We start from the raw sequence: 23,568 nt of genomic DNA, 5'->3' as shown, positions 1-23,568 counted from the left end.
AGCCATTCCATTTGATATTTTTGTCACGGTTACAGCCCTCTCTAGGATGGAGTCCATCAGATGGCCCTTTGTGTGGCATTTGATGTGGTCACTCATCTCATTACAAAACCATATTCCCCATGGAGGTCAGTAACTGGCAAATGCAATTTCACAGCAATGGCGCCCTCTTCTGACATGTGGTTCCAACTACCGCTCCCATGATCAGCAGCTTGTAGTGGCAAAATATTTAATTTGCATAAATATTTTGGAAGAACAGATGTTTACAAGTGTAAAATTATCTAGGTTTGCGTCAGAGGTTGCTTTTGTCACTTCTTAAAAAACATTACCCACATGAATGCAGACCTAATAAAAAAAAATTAGTCAACCATAGACATGTTTAACCAATTTATTCATGAACATACACGTACAGTTATCGAGTACATTAGTATTTTTGTAGCATAGCATTTTGCCTTGACAACAGCTGCTCAGATGAACCCTACAGAAACTCTTATGTCCTTTTCCAATAAACATGATCTGAATACTCCCTGCAGAATGAGTGGTACCCTGGCTCTCCACAGTGGACACGATGCTGCCCAACACAACCAACGCTGGAAAGTTAAAAAGGCATAAAGAATGGAGTGGGAGGGAGGCAGGCTACGGTTTGTATTGCTCTGACATGCTTTCCTGTGGCCTTCTGGGTAAAAAAGGAACGAGTTTGGTGTAGGGAGGGTGGTGGGTCATTGGCCAACCCAATGGCCTTATCACGCTTCCCTTGTCTTTCACAGTGATAAAACGTAACCTCAGGGGCTGGGCTGAGGTCCGTGTGAGTCAACTGACCAGTCAAAAATGGGGGACACAAGAGGTAAAGGTCATAAACCGATGAGGGGAAAAGGGGCTTTTGGAGAACCTGACATTTCCACAGACTAGAAAACCTGGTTTGGACTTTCCTTTTCATCCGCTGTGCTACATCTGCCCAACCCTATTCCTGCAAAGCCTCTCTGAACAGGCCAAGTGTGCCCCCCACCCGGTAAGATAGGCAATGCACTCAAAAACCAGAAGTTGAACTCTCCACAGAGCGGGGTTACAGCACCACCCCCCCGTGACCATTTAAACACGGGGCGTAACACAAAGTGCTGCTTACAAGGAGTACTCAGACAGCTAACCAATGATAGGACGCCACCGGTACACCACACACTAGTACAAAGTGCTATAGAAAAGATGAGAGCCTGAAGCACTGGGTTATTGGGGTTTGGTGGCTCCGGCACCAAACGGTCTCATCCTCATCTTAGGAATTCTCTGGAATGTTGAAGAGACTCCACCAGGCTGTACCGAGCCCGGGGAGCGACCCATTTTGTGACAAAGTGGTCGAAAGAAACTTTAATTTTGGTTCAATTTAGAGGAGTGCGTCCAGTGAAAGAAGTAGACTCCCTTTGAAGAGAGGTTCACCGACGGTGCCAGCCAGTCTGCTTACTGGAATGTCTCGAGAGTGGAAAGTAGTTGAGCACAAGTGGCGCAGGAAGTGGCCAAAGACACCAACTCCGGATCCCATGCTCAGCAAGATTAGATATAAACTGGAATAGACACCCGGCTTGCAGGCCACCCATCTGGCCTCCGTCACTAAGAGCTGGAACTGCTACAGTACTAAAGGCCCCGCTAAGAAAAAGATATTCACCTGGAACAACCACAACTGACCAACCTGGAGCTTTGATAGGGGGAAGAGGAAGGGAAAAAGGAGGAGGGGTGGGGGGGTAGAAATTGACGTTGCCGCGCTGCAGTCTAAACCACAGCTGTTGTCTAAGAGCAAATACAACAAAAGACTTCACAAGAACCCAAACTAGTTTTAGCAGTGAAGAAACAGTTCATGCTTTTTGAGGGAGATTTTTTTTCCTGTATGCTATCTATTGTACAGAGGAGGAAGAAGGATTAACAGGTCTAGTAAAATACTATGTATATTGAGCCACAGCTCCCAGTATATTACCATGAGTTTTGTAACAAAAATCTTGAAGCTTTTTTTTCTTCTTCAAATTCTCTACCAAGAAAAATACAAAACATTATAAGGCGGTAAGTAACTATTTTTTTTTTTGTCTTCTTTTAATTTGAGAAGCCGTTACAGTGCAGTTGATCCTCAAGGCAGCCAGGCCAGGCTTCACTGCTGCTTGCACTCAGCTGGGGGGGCTGCATCCTTCTGTAACAAATCACAGGAGGGGGGCGGTTGTTAAGATAAAAACCACACACACACACACACACACACACACACACACACACACACTTCAAGACCTAAAAATACTCAAGCTAAATGACGATATTTGGTATAAACACGCTGGAGGAATAGTTTGATATTTTGGGAAATGCATTTGCTTTCAAGCAGAGCGTTCGATCAGACTGATACCACTCTAGCTGTTGAATATGTGGCGCTGGAGTCTGTTAGCTTAGCACAAAGACCGGTAACCGCTAAGCTAGCTGTGTCCAAGGGTAACAAAACCAGTTTACCAGCACCTCTCAATCTCTTATCAGTCCTTGCTCCAGCTTCGTATTTAGTATACAGACATGAAGGTGGTATTGATCTTATCCAACTCTCAGCAAGAAAAGTGTATTTCCCAAAAAGCCAAACCATTCCTTTAGGCGGTTTCCAGGCTGAAGCTAATGGCCGTGTTTCCACTGCACGGTACGGCTCTGCTTGCTCTTTTTTGGTTTTTCATTAGCAAACGTTGTGCATGGTACCTTTTTTGGAACAACCTCAGACGGGTTTTCCAAGCGAGCTGAGTCAATGCTAGAAGGTGGAGTTAAAACACCGCAGACCACTGATTGGTCAGGGAGAATCGTCACTAGAGCAACATTTGACATCCCGCACAAACCAATGGCCAAGCTATCGTCAATAGCGACTGCAATTTAATATTCACTGGCCCCGGATTTAAAAACAATGGCAACGCCCGCACTACGCCTTACAATTGACGAAGCGCAGACGTTCCCGTTTGGTTGCCGATGACAAGATTCAGCGAGTGTCGCATTCAAGATGGTCAGCGATCAGCTGAGAATGCCGCGGGTACTATCGGCAGTGGAGAACAGGACCTGGTACCAATGGTACTCTCCACCAGTTAATGATTTACACCTTTTGGCATTTCTTTCAGTTTTTAATATACAAAAAAGTAAATTGGTTTAATAAACAGATTTTTCATTCCCTTTGTTTAGTTTATACTTAGAAAGGAAATACTGCATGTTTGAAAAAGAGCTTTCAAAACCGTCATCTGCCAAAACAGCTTCTTTTGATGTGGCGGCTACAGGATAATGAATGCTAACACTTCAACAGAACCTCAGGCTATTATGCTCAAATCAATTAGCTGCCAAAAACAAATGAAACACTCGAGTAAATAGGGATGAAAAGTGCAGATAGATAATTAGCAGCCCATCATGGGGTAGGGCGTCCTTCCAGAAGACAGACACTTGTGAAGGTGATGGTGCGCTGCAGCTGCTCAGGCTGCTCTGCATGGACCGATGCCTCACTGACTCAACAGTGGAAGGTCATTTTAGCTATTGAGCAATACACTTGGCCGTGGCCGAAATCGGGTGACAGTTGGGTACAAAATAAATGGCCTTCTGTGCAAAACTAAATTTAACACACAAGGTTTTGTTTTCACGAAAATGCCCAAAGCAAAAAGCTCTGCTTCTAATGCAGACTGATGTGGCGCTAGTTCACTTTTCTCCCCCCCCCCCTTCTGTTGTTTTTATGTTCTGCAGGCTATCCAGTTTCTAATAAAGACAGATAACGGGCCATTATTGCCAAAAATGACAACTCTCAGATATAAAAACTCTTTGTGGGCATTTCTTGTATTTTGGTAATCTGCCAATTATTGGTAAAGCCTTATTTCAAACATACAGCCCTCATCATCAGGCCATCATCCCCAGCACTGAAAGCAAATCTATAGAGAAAAGAGAGCTGAACACAACTAATGGGAACAGTAAAAAGGAGAATAAAAACCACAGACTGATGGACCAATGATGTTTAAATGGGTATAAACAAACAAAAGCACAGTTATGGCAGACAAATCTTTATCCTGACAAAATTTCAAAACTAGCCTGCGTTTGAGGACAGACAAGATCCAACATGGAGGAAAATGAAAAAAGGACAGGAGGCTGGACTAGCTGCAACATACAGAAATAATACAGGTGCAAATGCAGAACTCACTATGGGTTAAACTTTAAAAAAACAAAACAACAACAAACCGGTGGGTTAGTAACTCGGGAGGGTGCAGCACGGCGGCAGAGGAGGAAGAGGGTGCTTATGTGGGGGGTGCAAAGAGATGGATGGAGGACTGAATAAGCAGGAGGAAAAGATAAGCACAAAGCAAAAAAACGGAGAGGGGCGGGGGTGTGATGGTAGTAAGCTGACGAGTCACAAGCTGTACCTACCAGGATAGGGTTATTTTTCTACTGTCACCACTTACACCTAGTGAGGAAAAATTTAAAGAGTAGCTGACAAAAGATGCCAAAGTGACTGGAGATGAAGCAACATTAATGAATAGGAGAAAAAAAAAAAAAAAGCAAAACTAGCAGAATACAGAGTGTCAGACATTTGTTTAGCAAAGAAGCAGAGGTCATGCTTGTTTATATCCATGTTTAACTTACAAGCTGCTCCAGTCTAGGTAATACAAATAAATAAACTCCTCAGACCAAACCAATCAAGGACCACTTAACTAAAGCCCTGTAGCAGTATGTGCACTGTGGAAATCAGACTACAAGAAACAATGCTTTTAACACATTATGTATCAAGTAGGGGTGTGACGAGACACTCCGCTCATGAGACTTCAACACTATTTTAAAGAAAACTTAATGATGAAATATAACTGGGGGAAAAAAAAAATAGTCTTTTATTCAATCGAAAGTCACAAAATGACAACGATCACGGTGAAAAGTTTTGCCACAAACTCAAATGGCTTCTCTCCGTATTACTAACCTCTCCAGACCTAATAACGGTGCCGTCCCAGTCTCCTCCCAAACCCGTCCCTACAACCTATTCATTGAAAAATTATTCATGCACTGTAACTTTCATTCTTGTATCCTAGTATTTTTTTTAGCCCGTTTTAATTTTCATGACCGTGTTTTCATTAAATTGCCTTGTTGCCTGTCACCAGGGCATATGAACGATTTTGTCTTGTGCCTGTCAGTCAGTCACCAGGGCAATGGAGAACGCCCGTCCCTCTCACAAGTTAAACTAACAGCAAGGCAATTGTATAATATCGCAGCAACCTCCGTCCACGTGAAGTTTTGAGAAGCGCAGCCACACTGGCGTCCGCTTTCCCGGCATTGCCGTGTCTCACTGAGACTTTGACAAACTGCAGAGGCGACGTAGCTTTCGCTCTGTCCGCAGCTCTGCGTGTGGGCTGAGCCCCGCTCTGTGAAAGACGCAGAGAGGACAGAAGCTCACGCGCCGACGTTGGCCCCGATTGATTTATGAATTGATCCTCGGTAGCACAGACGTCATTCTGAAACTTTTAACCTCGACGAGAAATATCGTAACGATTTAATCTCAAGATCTCGTCACACCTCTAATATCAAGGGATTTCTATTCCTCTTATTGTTGCTTGGAATACTTATGGAGCTTGCATAGCTTTTCTTCTGTCCATGGTTTATTCACACAGTTGTTTCTGCTCCATTACCTCCATCAGGAAGGCAGAAAATATGAGTGAATAAACAGCCTGCAGGAGAGCACCACTTATTCATTTGTCTCAGTGAAATTACAGTAAAGCCCTGCAGGTTTGTTTTTAACTGTGTGTTTACTCAAACTAAGTGCTCTTGTATTATATAGTTATCATGTCAAAGTTCCCTTAACAAATAATGCATATGAATAAGGCCAAAATATTAATATTCTGATTAAAACGCATATTCTATGTGGGTAACATTTCACTGGTGTCCTTCCTCATCCTTCTCTTGAAGGCATACTGGATCTGTGTTGCATAAGGTTATGGTTCAGGTTTTAGTAACATGCAACAGTCAGACTTAACTGACTGGTGAAAAGTCATTCCAATAATCTATAGGTTCAGGATCTGGTTAAGACAAGGTTGAAGAGGAAACTACCTACTGGAGACTTGGTTTTTTGGTCTGGAAGCCAAATCAAGAGCACAACAACAAAATAAAAGCTGAAGCAAACCAAAAGCTGGAGTAAAAAAAATGAGATGCATTTGACAGTATGTATTCTGTATGTTGAAATTTGACAAGTCAATTTAGGGACAGCCGTTCTCTACTTGCAGCTCAGGAACCCCCCTCCCTGTGAGCGCTGGATGGTGCAATGCAAAAAACGGTTCTCACGGCAACATTAAAGTTCACTCATGCTGCAGCTATCGATGGCCTACAGCAAGAGCTGCTTTACTTTTTGGAAAGAGCATCCTGAGCCAACAAAGTTGAGAACAGCCGAGTAAGGTTTTTCTCAGGACACCAGAGGTGTAGGTGTGTGTGTGTGTTTGTGTGCTTATATGTGTGTGTGTGTGTGTGTGCGCGTGATCTCACCTTGGGATCATATTCAGGGTCGTTCTCCTCATCAGCCTCCTCTTCTCCTTCCTGAACACAAACAGCACAGAACCTCAGACTACTGCGCTTCCTCAACTCAACCACGGTTAAAGTGATGGTTCGGAGTAACTCCCCCTAGGGTCCTTTGCACCATGACCTCGAGCCAAACACCCCCCCAGAAGCTTTTTTCACCTGGGTCTAACATTGGGAGAGTTAGCTAGAGTAGCGTTATCAGCTGAATAGCTTAGCGCAGAGGCTAATGGACCCACGTTTGTATCTTGTAAGTTACCCCACTAATAATGCCCGAAATGATACCAAACGTCTACAAGTAGTACAAATAGGTTATGCTCTCATAAAATGATGGATTGGAAAGTTTGTAAGTACACCAGAAGTTTATGAACACTTGCCTGCTCTCTTCAGCTCTGCTGCTGCTACCTGGCTCGAGGTCAAGGTGCAAAGGACCCTAGGGTGAATTACTCCGAACCATCACTTTAAACACTAAAACCACGCATCTCTTGCATGGTGTGGAAGTCATTTTTTTATTTGTCATCAACCGTAGCCCTAAATAGTCTTACCTCATCGTCCGCCTCCTCTCCCTCTTCATCGTACTGTAAAACACAAACATGAGGATTAGCTACTCACTATGACTCTAGAGTCGGTACTCCCTCCGAAGCTAATCGCGTCACTCTCTCACTTCTCCCTCGCTCTACCACACACACACACACAGGCTCAACACACACACAACGGCGACAGCTCTGCGTGGAGCCTCCACAGAACCATAAAAACACCCTTTAGCCTGGCTCTCACAAAAAAAAAAACAGCCACATATTTGAATTAAAGAATACCAAGCGGCCAACAAATACCCATTAGAACAGTGATGATGATCTTAATCACTATAAAGCCAACAATTAATATGACAAGTGAAGTCTCTCCCAAACATCCATCGGAACATTCCTTATAGCTTGTAAGAGCTGAAAAAGAGAGCAGAGCATCTGTTCCCTTGGCAAAGCCAAAATGTATCAGTAGTCAAGCACAGCCTAGTGAGACTTCTGATGGCGTGTGTTCAGTCTATTCCAATATTTATTTTTACAACAAGTTCAGATGTTAAACTTGGGATTAGATGCCAACACACTCACATCGTCGTCGTCGTCCTCTATGGCCTCTCCTGTGAAGTAGAGCACAGCCCGAGGTACGATACGCTCACGGATGAAGTGGCCGATTTCAAAGTCTGCAGCCAGGACCGCCTCAGAGTCCTCATCCTGAAGACAGACGGGCCAGCCACAGTTTAGCCATCCATTTAACAGTACTATTTAAGGTTAGGTTTCTTAGGTTACAATAGGAGGTTTCACTTTTCTGAAGTTTGTCAAATAAACAGATTTATTAAGCTGAGGATATTTTTTGAATACGTTTTTTTTTAAATGACAAAGAGTGATCTTAAAAAACATTTGGTCATTAAGCTTAACAGAAAAGATGTACTAGACTTTGGAAAACTAGATTAGAATAGAGGTTTCTTGCTTGAAGCTGTTGAATGCATAACTAGATTATAAGGAATTTGAAAGTATGGAGGAAGTACTCTGACTTACCAACTCGCCATTTTCTGGAACTGTAAACAAGTGGAGATGATCAAAGTTAGTTAAACCACGCAGGCACAAAGATCTAACTGATCACTTTGTTAAAGGTTACATCAGCCGGCCATGCATTGCTGAACCCTGGTATCAGCCAAATATTTCTCACCCTCTGGTGGGGTGAAGAAGTTGAAGAACGAGTCGTTGGGGACTGTTTTGGTGACCGTCCTCACTGTGCCGCGGCCCTTGTGCTTTTGTTTCTTCTTGATTGTTTTCAACGTGACGTTCTTGCCCTTTGTCCACTCAATCGTGCAACTGTGGGGAAAGACGAGGCGGCAGCAGCAGAAGAACGCAAGGTCAGTATCCAACATTACAAATGTCAAATCTTAATGACAGCCTGGGCTTTTTTTCCAGGAATCTAACCAATGTCCACTTAGAAATTATCCAGAGAGAAAAGAGGTAGAGAGATAGAGACAACTTGTTACAGTGGTCCAGATCATGTTGCTTGCCGAGGGGGTGTTTTATTAAATGAGGCTGACCTTAGAAACCGTATGAAATCAAATAATGCTCCTGAAAATCCTAATTTTTGATAGAAAATAAGACCACTGCAATGCAAATTAGTATGAACATGAGAAATATCACTGAATAACAATTGGAATAAGGAAAGCACTCAATTGTCTTACCAGGAAAAGACCACACAATACTCACCCTGTGCAGCACATGATCTCTGGTCCGTCGAAGGAGAAGGGGTCGCTCTCGTCGGGCTCTGACCTCATCTTGTAGGTTTTCGTCAACACTGTGTTTGTGAAGAAGTCGTTGGGCTCGAAGTGGAACTCTAACGTGAAGCTCTGGGGAAGACCAAATGAGATCACGATTAGAGATTGTTCAAAAGGTAAGCCAACTGGTCCCGGCCATTCAACGCGAGTGGTGCTTACTCACCATGGGCTCTCCTGGATCCGAAAACTTTACTTTGATATCTTGTAAATGTTTAAGGATGGGTTCATCGTGTTCCTGAGGAGAGAAAGCACCTCAGCGTTCAGAAGAGCAGCCAGTGTTTCTGTTTCAACTTATGGCCACCCGGCCACCCACCCACACCCACTGTAAATTCTGCTTTTTAATTCAGTTTAACTGTGAGCATGAATTAAATAAACTCAAACTCATATGTAGTCATAATCCACACTGCAAACCCATGTTCTACACAACTTGGCCAGCAGGTGGAAGCAAACCCTGATTTTTCTTTGCTGGAGGCAAATACTGTCTGTGACCCATTTTAACTGGCACCCCAGCAGCTGTGTGGATGAACCTACCTGCAGCATGTCACTGAGCAGGTCCACGTTTTTGAAAACCGTTAACCAGAACTCCGGGATTCCTTTGGGGTCTTCCTTCTCCTCGTCCTTCTTCTCTTCCTCTAACTTGGCCTTCTCCTTCATCTCATCCTAGTAGAGGGACACATTTTCTCTTCAAAATAACGCTTGCTCAACCAATTCTTTTCACATCTCATGCCCAATAAAAACAAAAAAAAGCTTTCCACCACCTTACACCCACAAAGACAGCACTCCGCATTGGGGATTAGATTAAGAAAATACAGCAGGGAAACCAGCTCCATTTAATGTTACAAAAGATTAAAATCATTACAGCCATTTCATCAACTGTAAGGCTACCTTGCAATACAGACATCTGAAATCAGTGACTGATTTAATCCCATGTTCGTGTTCTGAACAGGACAATAAGCTACATGCATGAACAGAAAAGGCTAGGTGTTCAGTCAGACAGGAAGCATGCAGGTGTATACGTCACCTGTACCTGCTTACTTACGGTCAGCTCTTCCTCCTCATCTGCCTTCCATTCACATTCCTCATCTGTGGGCTCATAAGCTGCTTTCACTATGTCACTTCTCTGTAAAGAACAGGAGAAAACCATTTAAGTTAAAGTTTGTACCAGTAGCACCCAAGTAACGTACATTTCCATATGAGTTATATCATGTTAACCTATTCTTCTGAAAACAAGGTCAACTTTACATGAAAACGAATAAGTCTGCATTAGTGACGTGACAAACATGAGTCTATAAGTAGTCCACACAGGTATGTCGACTCTTAACAAATCCAGCAGGATTCAAGTGAGCAGGGTCAAACTTGATGAGAAGTCTAGGGTTACAAAAGGGTCGGAAGATTTCCAGAAAAATTCCAAGGGAAGTTAAGCTCGGGAATTTTGCACAATTTCAATATAAAAAGGCGTACCTTTTTTAAATAGTGACCTTATCTATTGACACGCTCTGCTAGTTTTTGCTGGCTAGTTGTTAACATGTGGGATGCAGTTCGATAGAGCATGCTAATTTAGGAGATAACGAATATAGTCTGTTTTAAAGGCCACAGAAATCCTCAATTCAACTTCAGCTGAAAAGATAATTTGGAGTTTTGTAATGTTGGTTAGACAAAACGAGCAATGTGAAAACGTCACCTTGGTTGTTAAGTTCAACATTTCCGGCTTTTAAAAGACAAGCGTAAGCGATAAAAAGTTGGGGGTGTTTTGACTGGCTGCACAGCAGCACAGATCAGCTTTTACATGGCAGCCCACTCAAGGTAACAGATGCTGAGCTAGAATGCATCAACCATGTTCTGTATTTGACAATGCATATATCAACCGTCTCTTGTTTTCTTTTCCGGTTACTCCTATCACCAATTACACAAGAAAATTATTTCAGCCTTACAAAATACGAAAACTCTTCTATAACACAGAGGCGCACAACTACCATATAGCTGCAGAAATACAATGAGAGTACTGAAAGTCAGAATAAAGAAAGTGTATAAATTACGTACTTTGTCGAAGAGGGGCTGGTAGAGGGCTGCATACTTTCTCTCCAGTTCATGTACTTCTTCGTAGAACTTTGCCTCAATGTGGGCACATTTGACCTGCAGGTTCTTGAGGGCGTTTACACGTCTCTTTACAATCTTGGGTAAACTGTGGGACGACAGGCATTAACAGATGTGAGTACAAGCCTGACATAAAGATCCGTTTATTTCACTCTGCCCTTTCACTGCAAATAGCTACAATTAGTACTATTAGGTCTGGCCAATTATTAAAAAAAAAATAAAAAAAGTACACTACTGGGACCAATCTATAATTCTAACAGTTACGTTTGGTTGAGTTTGTGCAGCCTTTTCTCCAATCTAAAAACCTAAAAAGACATTCTAGATCATGCATTTCCTTTACTTTCAGGCTCCTAAATAAAATTAAAAAAAACGCAGGACAAAATGTGCTTAACGAGGAGCAATTGGTACCGGCAAGGACACTCCGAAGTTAATCTGCTGAGAGCTTTAGAGCAGAGCAACACACTGCAGAGCAGCTCTCTCCCCAGAGGATCTCCAATAAATCAAGGTGGCCTATCGGGTACACACTGTAAACAAACCCAAAACTATGCCAAGAACAGCTTTTATTGAGATTTGCTTCATTAAACAGCAGAGTAAAGAAGGTTTATGCCTGAGAAACTCATGGCCTGGATGATGCAGTGGGTTCAAAATTATAAAATGTACACATGTACATAATACCTGTATACATCCAACGTGTGTCAAAAGACAGTGCCGTTTAGGACAATTAGTTTCAAAGCTGTACCTGGGTAAAAAGGGCCTTTAAATCGTTTGTTCCACAAGCGGTGTAAAGAATTGCAGCAGGATCTTGAACACAATTTGTTGCTGATTTTAGAGTGTTGAATAAGTCCATTGACTAACTGGACCTACAGTGTTTTCTTTGTAGAATTTAAAGATTTCATTGTTATTACATACCTTTACATTTAATTATTAGTAACTTGTTCAGTCTTTTTATCCTTAATCCCATACCTTTGCATTTAATAAACTAGTTTAGGGGCTTTTTATACTTTAATCCCAATCTTTTCTTTCAGTTGACATTTTGTCATTTCCCTCATCTTGCTTGTGCTTGAATATGCAAATGTCTCCATCATCAATACTACACAGGGCACCTTGGCAAAATAAAGTTAAAACTCATTTGACTTTTTTGTGATCAAAGTTTTATTTATTTTAAAGAGAAAGAACTCATTTGACTCTTCTGTGTGAATATAATATCTTAATACAATTCATTAAGATGATCTGTAGAGGTCATTAGTAGTGTTGGCAGGCTAGCATCCAGTTCTAAAATTGAATAGCACACCGTGCTAAAAAAAAAAAAAGCTTCAACAACTGTTCATTTTGCATTTTTGTTGTTAAATTAAATCCATTTTTTGTCTGAGGCCTCAGACTGCCCTGGTGGGAAGCTGGTTGAAGCCTTGAACATCAACCGATTCTTGAGCAGTACTTTAGAGAGGACCGTGGTCTCCAGGCTTTGAGAGCAGGAGCGAGTCTGCACAGAGTCAAGTTTCTCTGCGGTATGGGAAATTAAATTGACTGCACTATCCTGGCAAGGGGATGTAGGTTAGGTCCCGAGTTCTGAGATGCTGTAACTGGTGAGTTTGTTGGTGACTGCCAAATACTTGACAAGTTGATCAAAGAGCTGCCTGCTGCTCCTGAGAAAAGGAGCAGTGGGCGGCACAGCCCTGCAGCAAAGACACACGACTACATTCACTACAGCATCTCAGAGACCACCATCACCGACTCTACCTCTGCACCAGCTGATGACTAACATGTAAAAAATAACCTATGAACAATCACTTAATCTATTAGGACATACGATATCTAGAAAAAGTGCATCTGCCCTCTTGGACTTCATCATTTTAAGTATTAAAACCTTTGATTCACTGTGGGTGTAATTCACTTGACACACAAAACACATGGGCAATCCGTAACTTTGTGTTACAACTGTACTTAAATGGATCAAAGTATTCATCCACTCAAGCATGTTTAGTTACTATGTTTAGTCTATTTCTCTTTGCCGTTGTTTTTCGCAAAGAACCGGTAAAAGTTAACTGATGTTATAGAGGTCTTTTAAAACCAGCGCTATCAGAGCACATGTTAGGTTGTGATAGACAACGGCAGAGATAAATAGACTCACTTGCGGTTTGGGAGTTCCAGGTGAAGTCGTGAATGCCGCCACCGTAGATTTACGGTAAAGACAGAAGCTGAATGCGGTCAAGCAGTACAGGGAGATGAGGGGCTATTCGCTGTTTTTCCGTGCTCGTCTGTGTTCTTCTTCAGCTTTTAGCGGCAGTCTAGAATTTATTTTAGATTAGGCATATATACTGCCCCCGTCAGGTCTGGAAGGATTGCATCCCCCGGTACTGTGGAAAAATGAGTACCGGAACATTTCCAGTATTGTGGTACCGAGTTGGTACTGAAGTACCGGTTCTTGTGACATCCCTATTATAGACATTGATCTATGCTGCAGCCGTTTCTGCTCTATGACAACTGTAGAAGGGGACAAGCTGCACAAATGTGTTCTCAGATCAAGTTATCACCAAAAATAAGATTATGTCTCACCTCTCCATGTAGCCTGACGGCGAGCCGTTCAGACCATCCAGCCTCTCCTGCAGCGCAGCCAGGATCTGTGGATTCTGCATCATCTGCACGGTCAGCTGACGAGCTGAGAACACACACAGTCAAAAAGTGCAATATGAAGGCAGTTAAACCCATTCAGGAGCATGAAAGGGTTCTTTACTTCATATGTTAATGACAACTGAACTAGAGTGGGAGGTTCGATTAAATTAATACGCAAATTCACGTTCAGGACAGGATTCACCAGCTGCATGAGAACACAGTTGTTTGTTCTAGTCAGTATTATCACTTCCTGCAATATCTGAGCCATCCCGAGATATACTGCACATCTCAGCACTGCGTGTTTACCAGAGTATGCAAGTAGGCTGGAGCAGAGTCCAGGAGCAGGTTCCTGCTCAGAGCAGTCAGTTATCTCTAACACATTTTAAAATGTTATTTTCCTGCATATTGTGAAGGATGTGTGATTTCTAATAAATAAAGTAAACGCTGAAAGGTCTGGTTAATGGCATGCATATTGCCAGTGCTGCATTGACATTAGAGGAGGCAGTCAGCAATAAAGGGTGCTCTTCCTTTGTGCAAGCAGACATGTGACAGATGGTACAATCCCAGTGTCCAACACATTGCTTACACCTATCAAAGCTCAGTCACATCGCTGCTGGCAGGTGAGAAGATTAAAGAGATTGGAAGTCACTTCTCTGTTGGCACATCCTGGGCATTTTGCTTGTAATGCGTTACCAGCCAGCATAGATCAGCTGTCCAAGTCAAATAAATACACCTATGCTTGTCTGAATTCACACAAGCTGTTGGCGGGATGCTTTGATACGAAATGCCTTTTTAGGTGGATACATCAATGGGAGGGTCAGCTACCACAGGGCCAATTGCTTTTTTGAGGTAACACTTTAGTGCCTCACTCTGCCCCTTTTCCCACAACAAACACTGTTCCTGCTGACCAGTGTTGGGGGTAACGTGTTAATGTAATCAGATTACATTTGTCTGTAATGCAGTAATGCAACTCATTGCTGTTGATAACTCAGTAGTCACATTACTTATCAAATAAATATTGCGTTGCTGGTTCTTCAACTATCTGCATAACGTGAGGAGAGGATAACAAATCAAATGTCTGTTTTCACGCGCGTTTGCGCAACACCCGCCGACTAGACGAAACAAAGATGGCAGAGCCACAGCTTGACGTCTATGGAGGGGTGGAGGTATGCCCGTTACTTCAAATTAGTTGTGCTAAAAGGACAAAAACTTGATCGTAAAGTATAAATTGTGCCCAGGACACAAACACCTCTCCACCGCCACAAACAACATCCAATCAAAGAGAGTTGCTCAAGTCCCCCGGACCCTGAGACGCGGATGAAAAGAGCAGGTTGCCGACACCAGCCAAGACTTGATTTTCAACAGCAGTTAAACATAGCAGAGATAAATAAGCTTGTGGCAGCAGACACGGTGGAGGAAATGTTGCCCGTTTCGACAGTGGAACCGCTGTCTTTCTGAAACCTACTGGGTAAAATGCAGATAATGAGCAGACGACCACCAGTACTTCTGGACAAATTTTGTGCAGATGTTCACAACTTTGTTGTCAGCTCTGTGGTATTAAAGAGCATACAAGAGATATATTGTGTATGTCCTCATTGTAATAAGGGTTTGTTGATCTGGGCATACATGAAGTTTAACTTCATTTTGTTATTTGGCAAGTAAGTTATGGCGCATCTCAGGTGATGTTACGGAGTAACCCAAAAGTAATGTAACTAGTAGTGTAACTAGTTACTTTCAGCAGTGAGTAATGTAGTAAAGTAAGGCATTACTTTTGAGTAACTACCCCAACACTGCTGCTGACTACCATGCACTTTCTGACCATGACCAAACTACATTTTAAAAAAACTCCACCCATAATCTATCTTGACAACACTCACTGCCAACATAAGGTGGCTGCAACATGCAGTAACATCTGAATCCACTGCAACAGAATTCCAGCTGACAATAGCTTTTGTTCCCTGCCTCACATCTATTTTCTTTCATCAATTCCTGAAGATGCACCAATGCTCTGGATGGTCATAGATTTTTGGATCATATCACCACAGATGCTCAAAAAACAAAAATACAAAACACTATTTAGTGTCTCCACTGTTCCACATGTGCAATGATGTCACATTTATGTAAATCATCACTTGCCTTTATTGCTGATGCTGGTGTCTTTCAGGTCTGACCCTTCATTACTATCTTCTAGTTTTGCATAGTACTAGTCTCGCATTGCCAGACCTTCCTCCACAGCGCTGCGGAGGAGGGTCTGGCTAGTCCACACAGCATTCCGGGATGCGAGAAAAACGTGCTTACATTGGCATTTCTTTAAACCAATCACAATCGTCTTGGGCGGTGCTAAGCGCCGGACAGAGCCACGGTGCCGCTGCAAAATAGCTTCGGGAAGGAACTTGTTTTGGTGGAACGTGTGTACGTTCAAAAGTTGTTTTAGTCGCGCAACAGAAATCTCCGATTGGACAGATAGTCTAGCTAGCTGTCTGGATTTACCCTGCAGAGATCTGAGGAGCAGTTAACCATAGTCCTCACAAATCCACCGGAGTTTAAAAAGCCAAAACAAAGAAAGCCAATGGATATCTGGCCTAAATGAGTGAAATCCTGCAGAATTTCCATCGACAACGAAGCAATCCTGGAAGTAGAACATCGTGGACATAGACTAGCATAGTACAAACACTTACTAGGTTAATATATCACTAAAACCCTGTCAGTGTTGCCAAATTCCACACATGAACCTGTGCATTTACAGGTAGAGCTGAGATTTTTGGGTCCTTCTGAGTTTGATACTCGTGTCTCACAGCAGCCTTGATGTGTGAATGTGTGCTATGTGAGGTCTATAGAGTTTGCACTGCACGTTTTAATGTTTTGCAAGTTGCGACTGTAATATTCATGCAGTTATAATCTCCCATCAGCTTGCAGACCTCATGTAAAGCTTTCCTGAGAGTGTGGTCGCTGTGACAGATCAGTCGCCGACAGCCAGAATGAGCCTTCTTTCAAGTCTGGCTTTTAAAAATAAAAAGACTATTAATACTTGTTTTAAACAGACAAGGCCAAACAGTAATCTATATCTATCCACAAGGAGTCTGGAGTATGCCAATATATGAGAAACTCATTTATTGAGCATCAAAGGATGCATAAAGAGCACTGAGATCCTAAAATAAAATGGATTAGTGCCTCCCAGCTCTGAACTACAATTCAAAATCATGTCAGGCTTATAACTCCTCAGTTTAGGTAAGCACAAAAAAGGCATAGGCACAAAAAGTTCAGACTGTTAGTCTGCTCCTGGAATGACATTTTTATACACCCAATTGATTAAAAACTTGGGCAGAAATCTTGATTTAGAACGCATCTTAAATACACCTTTACCTCTGCACAAATTCACACAACCTTAGATTTGCATTCTAAGACAGACTGTATGACTATACGTAGACATTGCTAGCAATTACACCCTTAAAAGTCAGTACTGTAGCATTTTTGCAGGGAAACGTACCTTTGCTGTTTTCATCTTCTCCCGTCTCCTCCTCTTCCACTTCCTCCACATCCTCCATATCTGCCGGGTCAATCTCAGCCTGGTCTTTGCTGCTCGGGGAGACAGAAGGGGGAGATAGAGAGAAGGGAAGGTCAGCCCAAACAGAGACCAACACTTTAGACTGTTGGAGTTCACAGAATTAACACCAGCCACCAACTACTTCTGGCACGTTTACAGTGAGGATGGCAGTGACTTTGGCCACCCCACCTGCCGCGTCAACTGGCAACCAAATATTTAACTCCTTTTGAATTCCAAAAACAAATTGCTTGGTGAAACTGAAAAATTAAGCTGGGAACTTATATTATCCAGATAAACTCAAATTCACAACTGAAGCTTCAAAAGAATAAGCATGAGAATGATTGGTTTAGTACTTGACCGTGAAAATAAGCAATAGCTGCAACCCGACTTGCTTATGCGTTGGTAATTGAGGAAGAGTTCAGTCATATTGCCTGACCAAACAATATACAATTCTCAGCCGTTTAAACCAACAGTAATCAAAACTGAGTTGCGACAGTCTTAACATCATGCCCTCTCATCCTCCTGTCAGTCTGCAGCACAGAATGAAAATCAATGGTCAACAGTGGAGAATGAGAGGTGTGTGTGTGTGTGGCCATCCATCCCTGTGTTGTGGGACAACCGCTGGAGCGTCGTTCCTGATGGAATGACGTTAAGGTGCATCACTCAAATGTTGTGGTGTCTTATGTGTGCGTTTAGTGTTTAAAACGGTCACGATGCAATCTTAAGACCAGGCGTTTGATGACAGACAGCCCGAGCCTTCTGCGCTGCCCGTTATAGGTGTAATCATGTTGTGTATCTGACCACGTTCCAAATCAGTGATATCATAGCAAGGGTTTTCCTTTCAACTGTCAAAGACCCCAGGGGCCAGCTTCAGGTTCCACAAGCATTTAGACCAAAAGAGAAGACCGGTGGCAGAGAGGCCAAATGTAGCACAGAGTAGCTCTGGTAGAACAAGTACTTACTTGTCGATGTCTGCCATCTTAGCTGAGTCTCAAGTGATGCTAAAGAGAAGAAGAGAACCTTGTTAGTTTAGAAACACTGAAGGACACAAACTAATTAATTTTGACTAACATTTGACCGTCACTAGATTTGGGTCGAACAGCATTTCCAAATAACTCATGACGCTTATTTTAACACATTTAAAAAAATCCTTGATGCCAAGACCCGTCAGGGAGTCTAGGATGGGCCTGCAATACACTGGTAGAAACCCCGCTGTCTGTGTCGATGTGTGCGTGGCTGTGACGTTGTGCCACTGTGCACTAATCATCATGTGGCACGTGTGAACCTGCACATAAAGATGTGGAGCAACACCCGTCCCGTGCGTTTGCTTGGCCAGATGCTCTCCACATTGTTTACATGTACTTTTCATTGTGACAATCTCACTTTCCTCAGTTTATGACGAGCTTTGAAATAAATGTCCTGCTTTCGGTGGACAATTAGCATTTTTATTAAACTAACTTTTAATAAGCCGGGCCACTTGCTTATAAAAGAAGAACCTGTTCATCTGGCTGGGACTGGGACCTTTAGAGAGATGGATTACCATGGCATTCTTTCCAAAAGGAATAGATAGGGGAGACTTGCAGAGGTGATAGGTGCCGAGATGAAACGGTAAGGCAATAAATAACCTGGAAGTGACTATGGTGTCAAAACTCACAAACGCTAAGGTGGCTGTAACTCAAAACCAAAGCCTTGTGGTGCTGGTTTATGGACGAGGGGAAAAAGCTGCTTTTTAAATTTCACAGTTATATGTGCAATTCATTTGAGGTGGTAGAAATTTTCATTATTGGTGTCAGACCAGAACAGATCCAAAGTTACTGACAAAAATGTGTGTTCGGTTGGTCACAAATAGACAGACCCCATCACTGAAACATCAGGTCGCTACTGATCAACATCGACCACACCTGCTAAAAAAAGGACAGAAGCTTGCATTACCGGTACCGAGATATGGCACAGTTTCATTCAACGTTAATTGGTCCTCAGTAGTACCAACGTAATTTGGTTCGTACCCAAAAAAGTACAGATTCCGGTACCCAAAACTAACAAAGACCTACATTCTTACAGGCAGCAGCTGATAAATCAAATAGTCGATAGTTTGATTCAATAATCAATTGTTCAAGTCATTTAAGCTTAATGTAATAAATTGTCTAGAGCCGGTGACCGGAATTGGCCGGTTTTCCCGTGCTCGGCCATGACCGGCAGGTCAGTCTGACATATGCCGATTTGATGCCGGTCAACACTACAATTAACCAACAACATAAGTTATACGAGTTACAGTTCTCAAGGACACACGCACACACGGACGCGACAGCACGGTCTCTTTTTCCTTTCTCTCAACTTTTCCGCGGCGTGTGGCGCGTACCCGCTCGCGGCGTGAAGCCGTGTTCGCGCTATTCTCGCACACGTAGGGAACCTCGTGAATGAACCCGCAACATGTCAGCTGTTTGGAAATTCTGCAGCGTGTGTGCAGAAGATAACACGTTTACAATATGAAACACCTGCTAGAAAAAGGTAGGGCGTGGAGGGACGACACCAAAAACCAAAATCACATTTTTTAAGTTGGATATTGGATGTGAAAAGAAGGAAATGGTTCTAACATTGCACTTTAGATGTGTGTGAATTTCCCACACCAGGAGTCATTTATATGGTTCTATTTTATAGTAATCCATTATCTGTTCAAAAAAATGTCTATGTTCTGTGCAAAATGTTCTATTAAAGAAAAGATAGAAAATAAATATTTGTGTGTGCTGTAAAGTGGTTAGAAAAGATGAAATCTGAATCGGCTGGCCTAGCTCAAAGAAAATCGGAATCAGTCTAGAAAATTGTAATCTGTGCATCTCTAAAATTGTCTTTTGCTTTATATTATTGGCACAAATACCTTTGGATGGGCTAACATTTTAAAGACTTGACGATCGGTGGGGACCGGCGTTATAACCATACAACCTGGAGCTCAAGCATGTGGCAGGCAAGAACAACATCCTAGTGAATTCTTTGTTCAGGGGTTGAGGAGTGTTACTTAGAAATGAGAGAACTAGGAATAAGTTAACACACAAGTTAGCTTACAACACAGAAGTGAAGAAGACTAAGGGAGAGTCAATGGAGAAGAGGATGACTTTCTGATTGCCTTGACTTTTTCCCGATAAAGCTGTGTTAATATTATGTCCGTGTCTTAAATGTCTACAAATGAACTACCGATGGAGTGCCGCCGCTGTTTGACTCCACCAAGGGCTGGGAAGGTGCAAGAAAGACGGAGCGAAGTGCAGTGGAGCCAGAGGACAAAGGTAGGCTATTACATCCTTACCTTTCATGGATAAACTAAACTATGGAAGCCCTAGACGCAACGATACCAAGTTTTCCCCCCCAGAGTTGTGGTTATGCTGTGACATTACTGGGCCTAAATCAGTTTAATATTTGTAATTTTTCATACCTTTACCTTCTTAAAAGTGGAAAATATTAATATCATGATAGTTATGTCTACCTTATCGCCCAGTTCTAAACCAGAATTTCACATTAACCAAATAAGACTTTCAGTCCAATAGGGTACCGACCATTGCGAGATTCTAATCCTGGTCTTTCACTGTCACCTTTCTGCTGGCTTGCCATACTGTCAAGTCGTTAATTGCATTTACCTGTCATCCCAGGGGTACATCAGCCCTTATTAGATGGGGAAACTTTAACTAACAGCAGCAGAGCTCTAGGTCCCAAGGCCCAGAACTTAGAATCTCTGGAGTCACACAAAAAAAGAAAAGAGAGCTAACCATTTAAACCAAAACCGAGAAAAAGAGCACGACAGGTATCCTTTGAGGAAAGCCATCATATCAACACCATTTCTCTATATATTAGCTGGCCTACATATAGCTAATACAGCAAGATTATCCAACCACAGAGCTGATGTGACAGTTCACTGAGCTCAGAACAACGTCACGTGGCAGATCAAAATGTTTCTTCTTCCATAAGTGGATAACTTAAGAAGAGAGCTGTCTGTGTGTTGACTCTGATTTGGGGCTTTAATCATGTCCCATTTCTCAACAGAAATATATATATTTTTTTTTAATACACTTTTAAAGCTTTCACTTTTTAGTCAACAATTGACCAAACGAACAAAAGGCACAGCATGAAATAATAAAAGCACATATGCCCCATATCACACTACAATATCTAAGGTAAGATGACACCCACCCCCCTAAGCCACCTTGTATACTCCCATTATGCCAAATTATTGATGGGAAAGTACTGTAGAAAGCTTTTAGCAGCAGCATCAGTTTCACATATACTGCTGTTGTGCAAAATATGATGTCAGGGTGTTTAAAGTTGGGGTGAATACTTCTTTTTAATCTACTGCGAGAGCAGGCTCCATCATTTTCAATTAAAGCAGATGATGCATGTAAGGTGCTATGATTGCCGTTATGTCACGTGTTACTGTTCCAAGTTCCTATAATACCTGTACTGTTCATGTTACCTCCATGTAACGTTACGTCATTTCAACAATAATCTGAAAAGCTATCTCGTTGAGGACATGAAGACTCATAATCTGCCCAGGTGATGACTCATGATATTAGACATCTGATATTAAACATTACAGTTTTAACAAGTCGCGTTCAATTCGTAATGTAACTGCCAAGCCTGTACAAGTAGACATTTTAAATCACATCACCCCTGCCACAAAAGGCCTAAAAATACCAAATAGCCACGAGACAATTCATGTTCTCAGAACGGTGTATGAACAATATTAACTAACTTCGCATGTGTTAACACTGGTCCAGCAGACTGACCAAACCGACCTTTTACTTTCTGGGAGAGCCTTTTCTCCTAATCCTGCCCAGCGACCACGTGTTGCATGCTCAGGTCTAGCAAACCATTAATGACTGACAAAAAGACCCGGGTGGGTGCCTTTACTGCTCACTCTGAAGTGAAGCCATATTTAAAAAATAAAAAAAAACTTATTTGGACCAAGCAAGCCAGCCAACCTGTTGGAACGTTTTCTGACCGACGTCAAACAACAAACGTCCACTCGCTTCCTCCACAAACAAGCCGACCCCTAGGCTACTAACAGGCTAACTTTAGCCGGCCTGCCCGTCTTGTCACTGCACTGCCTCGATGTGTCTGGCTACTTAAGCTAGCTTATGTGCTGCTAGCTTGATGCGCACTACTTGTGCTGAGCAAGTGGGACGAACATCTTCGACAGACACGGTGCCACAGCTAGATGTGGGCCAGTGAGGAAGTGGTGCCAACGCTTCGGTACCATGCTGCAGCTTCCGTTATGTAATAATACCGACTATTCAGTTAAACAAGCCGCCGCGCGCTGCATTCTTAAAGTCCAGACACCCATCCACAATTCCCCACCCTGGGTAGCGTTATCATCCTCCCAAAAAAAAATAAGGTCAAGTCCCAAAATACAAGATACAAGACACGTGTCAACAAATGTCGAAAAACGCCGACAATTAGCTACCCGACGTCGTGTCGTTTCTATCAATGCAACGATTGTCATAGCAATCCAGGGTAAACGGACATACACGTTAATCGTTGTTTTATTATTTTTTTTCAATCGCGTGTAACGTTAACGCACATCATGGTGGAGCCAGTCTCAATGGCTGCTACCGCTGTCTGACTTGAATAGCATTAGCAAAGCGGAGCCGTCTTCCTCGGTCCGCTAGTAATTAAAGCAACACAATTGAAATGGAACTACTGAAACGACGTCTAAGCTTGGGGCGTTGGCGCCGAAGCCATTTGCGAGTCCTGTCCCTTACCTTCGCTATCTGGCCGGAGGCTGCACTGGTGAAGCGGCGCTGCGCAGTGTAGAGGTCCCAGGGAAGAAAGAGACTCCGCTCCGATGGCGGTAAAAGGGAGAGAGATCCCGCCGCCTGCGCTCATATACATCCAACGTCATCACGTAAACCAGCAGTCACCGAGGCAACGCTGTTCATGGGAGGGGCGGCGGCGAGGGTGCCCCTATAGGGGGACAGGGTGTAAAGGATCTTCATCACCACCACCATCTTCTTCTTCTCATCATTTTTATTAAAGACTTCTCTATCTCACCCATTTAAATCTTATCATTATAATCATCTTTCTCTCCCCCCTTCATCATCATCATCATCATCATCAATTTCCTCACCAGTTCATTCTTAACCATCATCATTAACTTGTTCAGCATCATGATCATCTCGCCATCATCGCACTATTCTAATCAGCAACAGCAGCTCCATTATCCTCATCATCCACCTGCTCCTGGCTAGAGCAGTAGCGCAGTCATCTTAATCTTCATCATCACTAGCTAATACAAAACCCTAATCATCATCCGTCAACCTCATTGTGTGTGGGAGAGAGAAAAGAGAGAGAGTGAAATGTATGTGTGTGTGTGTGGTTTTAATACACTGTATTCATGCAATGACAAATAAAGTTTGATTTGATTTGATTGGTATAGCCATCGTCCTCATCTTTACTTTCATCAGCAATAGCAGCATTATTTCCATTAACATAACAATCATCACTTTAGCCATCATCA

The 23,568-nt window shown here is 42.7% G+C and overlaps 1 protein-coding gene across 3 annotated transcripts; it reads right to left on the bottom strand.

Annotated features, from left to right (window-relative positions):
* Positions 1-369: 369 nt before the first annotated feature.
* nap1l1 (nucleosome assembly protein 1-like 1) lies at positions 370-22,958 on the bottom strand. Of its 3 annotated transcripts, XM_039792140.1 has the most exons (16): positions 22,814-22,958; positions 18,032-18,070; positions 17,013-17,101; positions 13,469-13,571; positions 10,862-11,003; positions 9,849-9,941; positions 9,353-9,481; positions 8,985-9,056; positions 8,754-8,893; positions 8,215-8,360; positions 8,064-8,083; positions 7,617-7,739; positions 7,056-7,088; positions 6,481-6,531; positions 4,387-4,423; positions 370-2,164 (listed from the first exon to the last, which is right to left on the bottom strand). In XM_039792140.1, the coding sequence occupies exons 2-15, from the start codon at positions 18,046-18,048 to the stop codon at positions 4,418-4,420; spliced, it is 1,164 nt and encodes a 387-aa protein (XP_039648074.1). In that variant the 5' UTR covers positions 18,049-18,070; positions 22,814-22,958; the 3' UTR covers positions 370-2,164; positions 4,387-4,417. The 3 variants fall into 3 exon arrangements, with proteins under 3 accessions (XP_039648074.1, XP_039648072.1, XP_039648073.1); XM_039792138.1 differs by lacking the exon at positions 4,387-4,423; XM_039792139.1 differs by lacking the exon at positions 4,387-4,423 and having other exon boundaries at positions 9,861-9,941.
* Between the last annotated feature and the right edge of the window lie 610 nt (positions 22,959-23,568).

Source organism: Perca fluviatilis, chromosome 23 (genome assembly GCF_010015445.1).
Source record: "Perca fluviatilis chromosome 23, GENO_Pfluv_1.0, whole genome shotgun sequence".
NCBI lineage: Eukaryota > Metazoa > Chordata > Actinopteri > Perciformes > Percidae > Perca > Perca fluviatilis.
The sequence above is the reverse complement of the archived record's forward strand: the minus strand, read 5'-3'. Positions and strand labels throughout refer to the sequence as shown.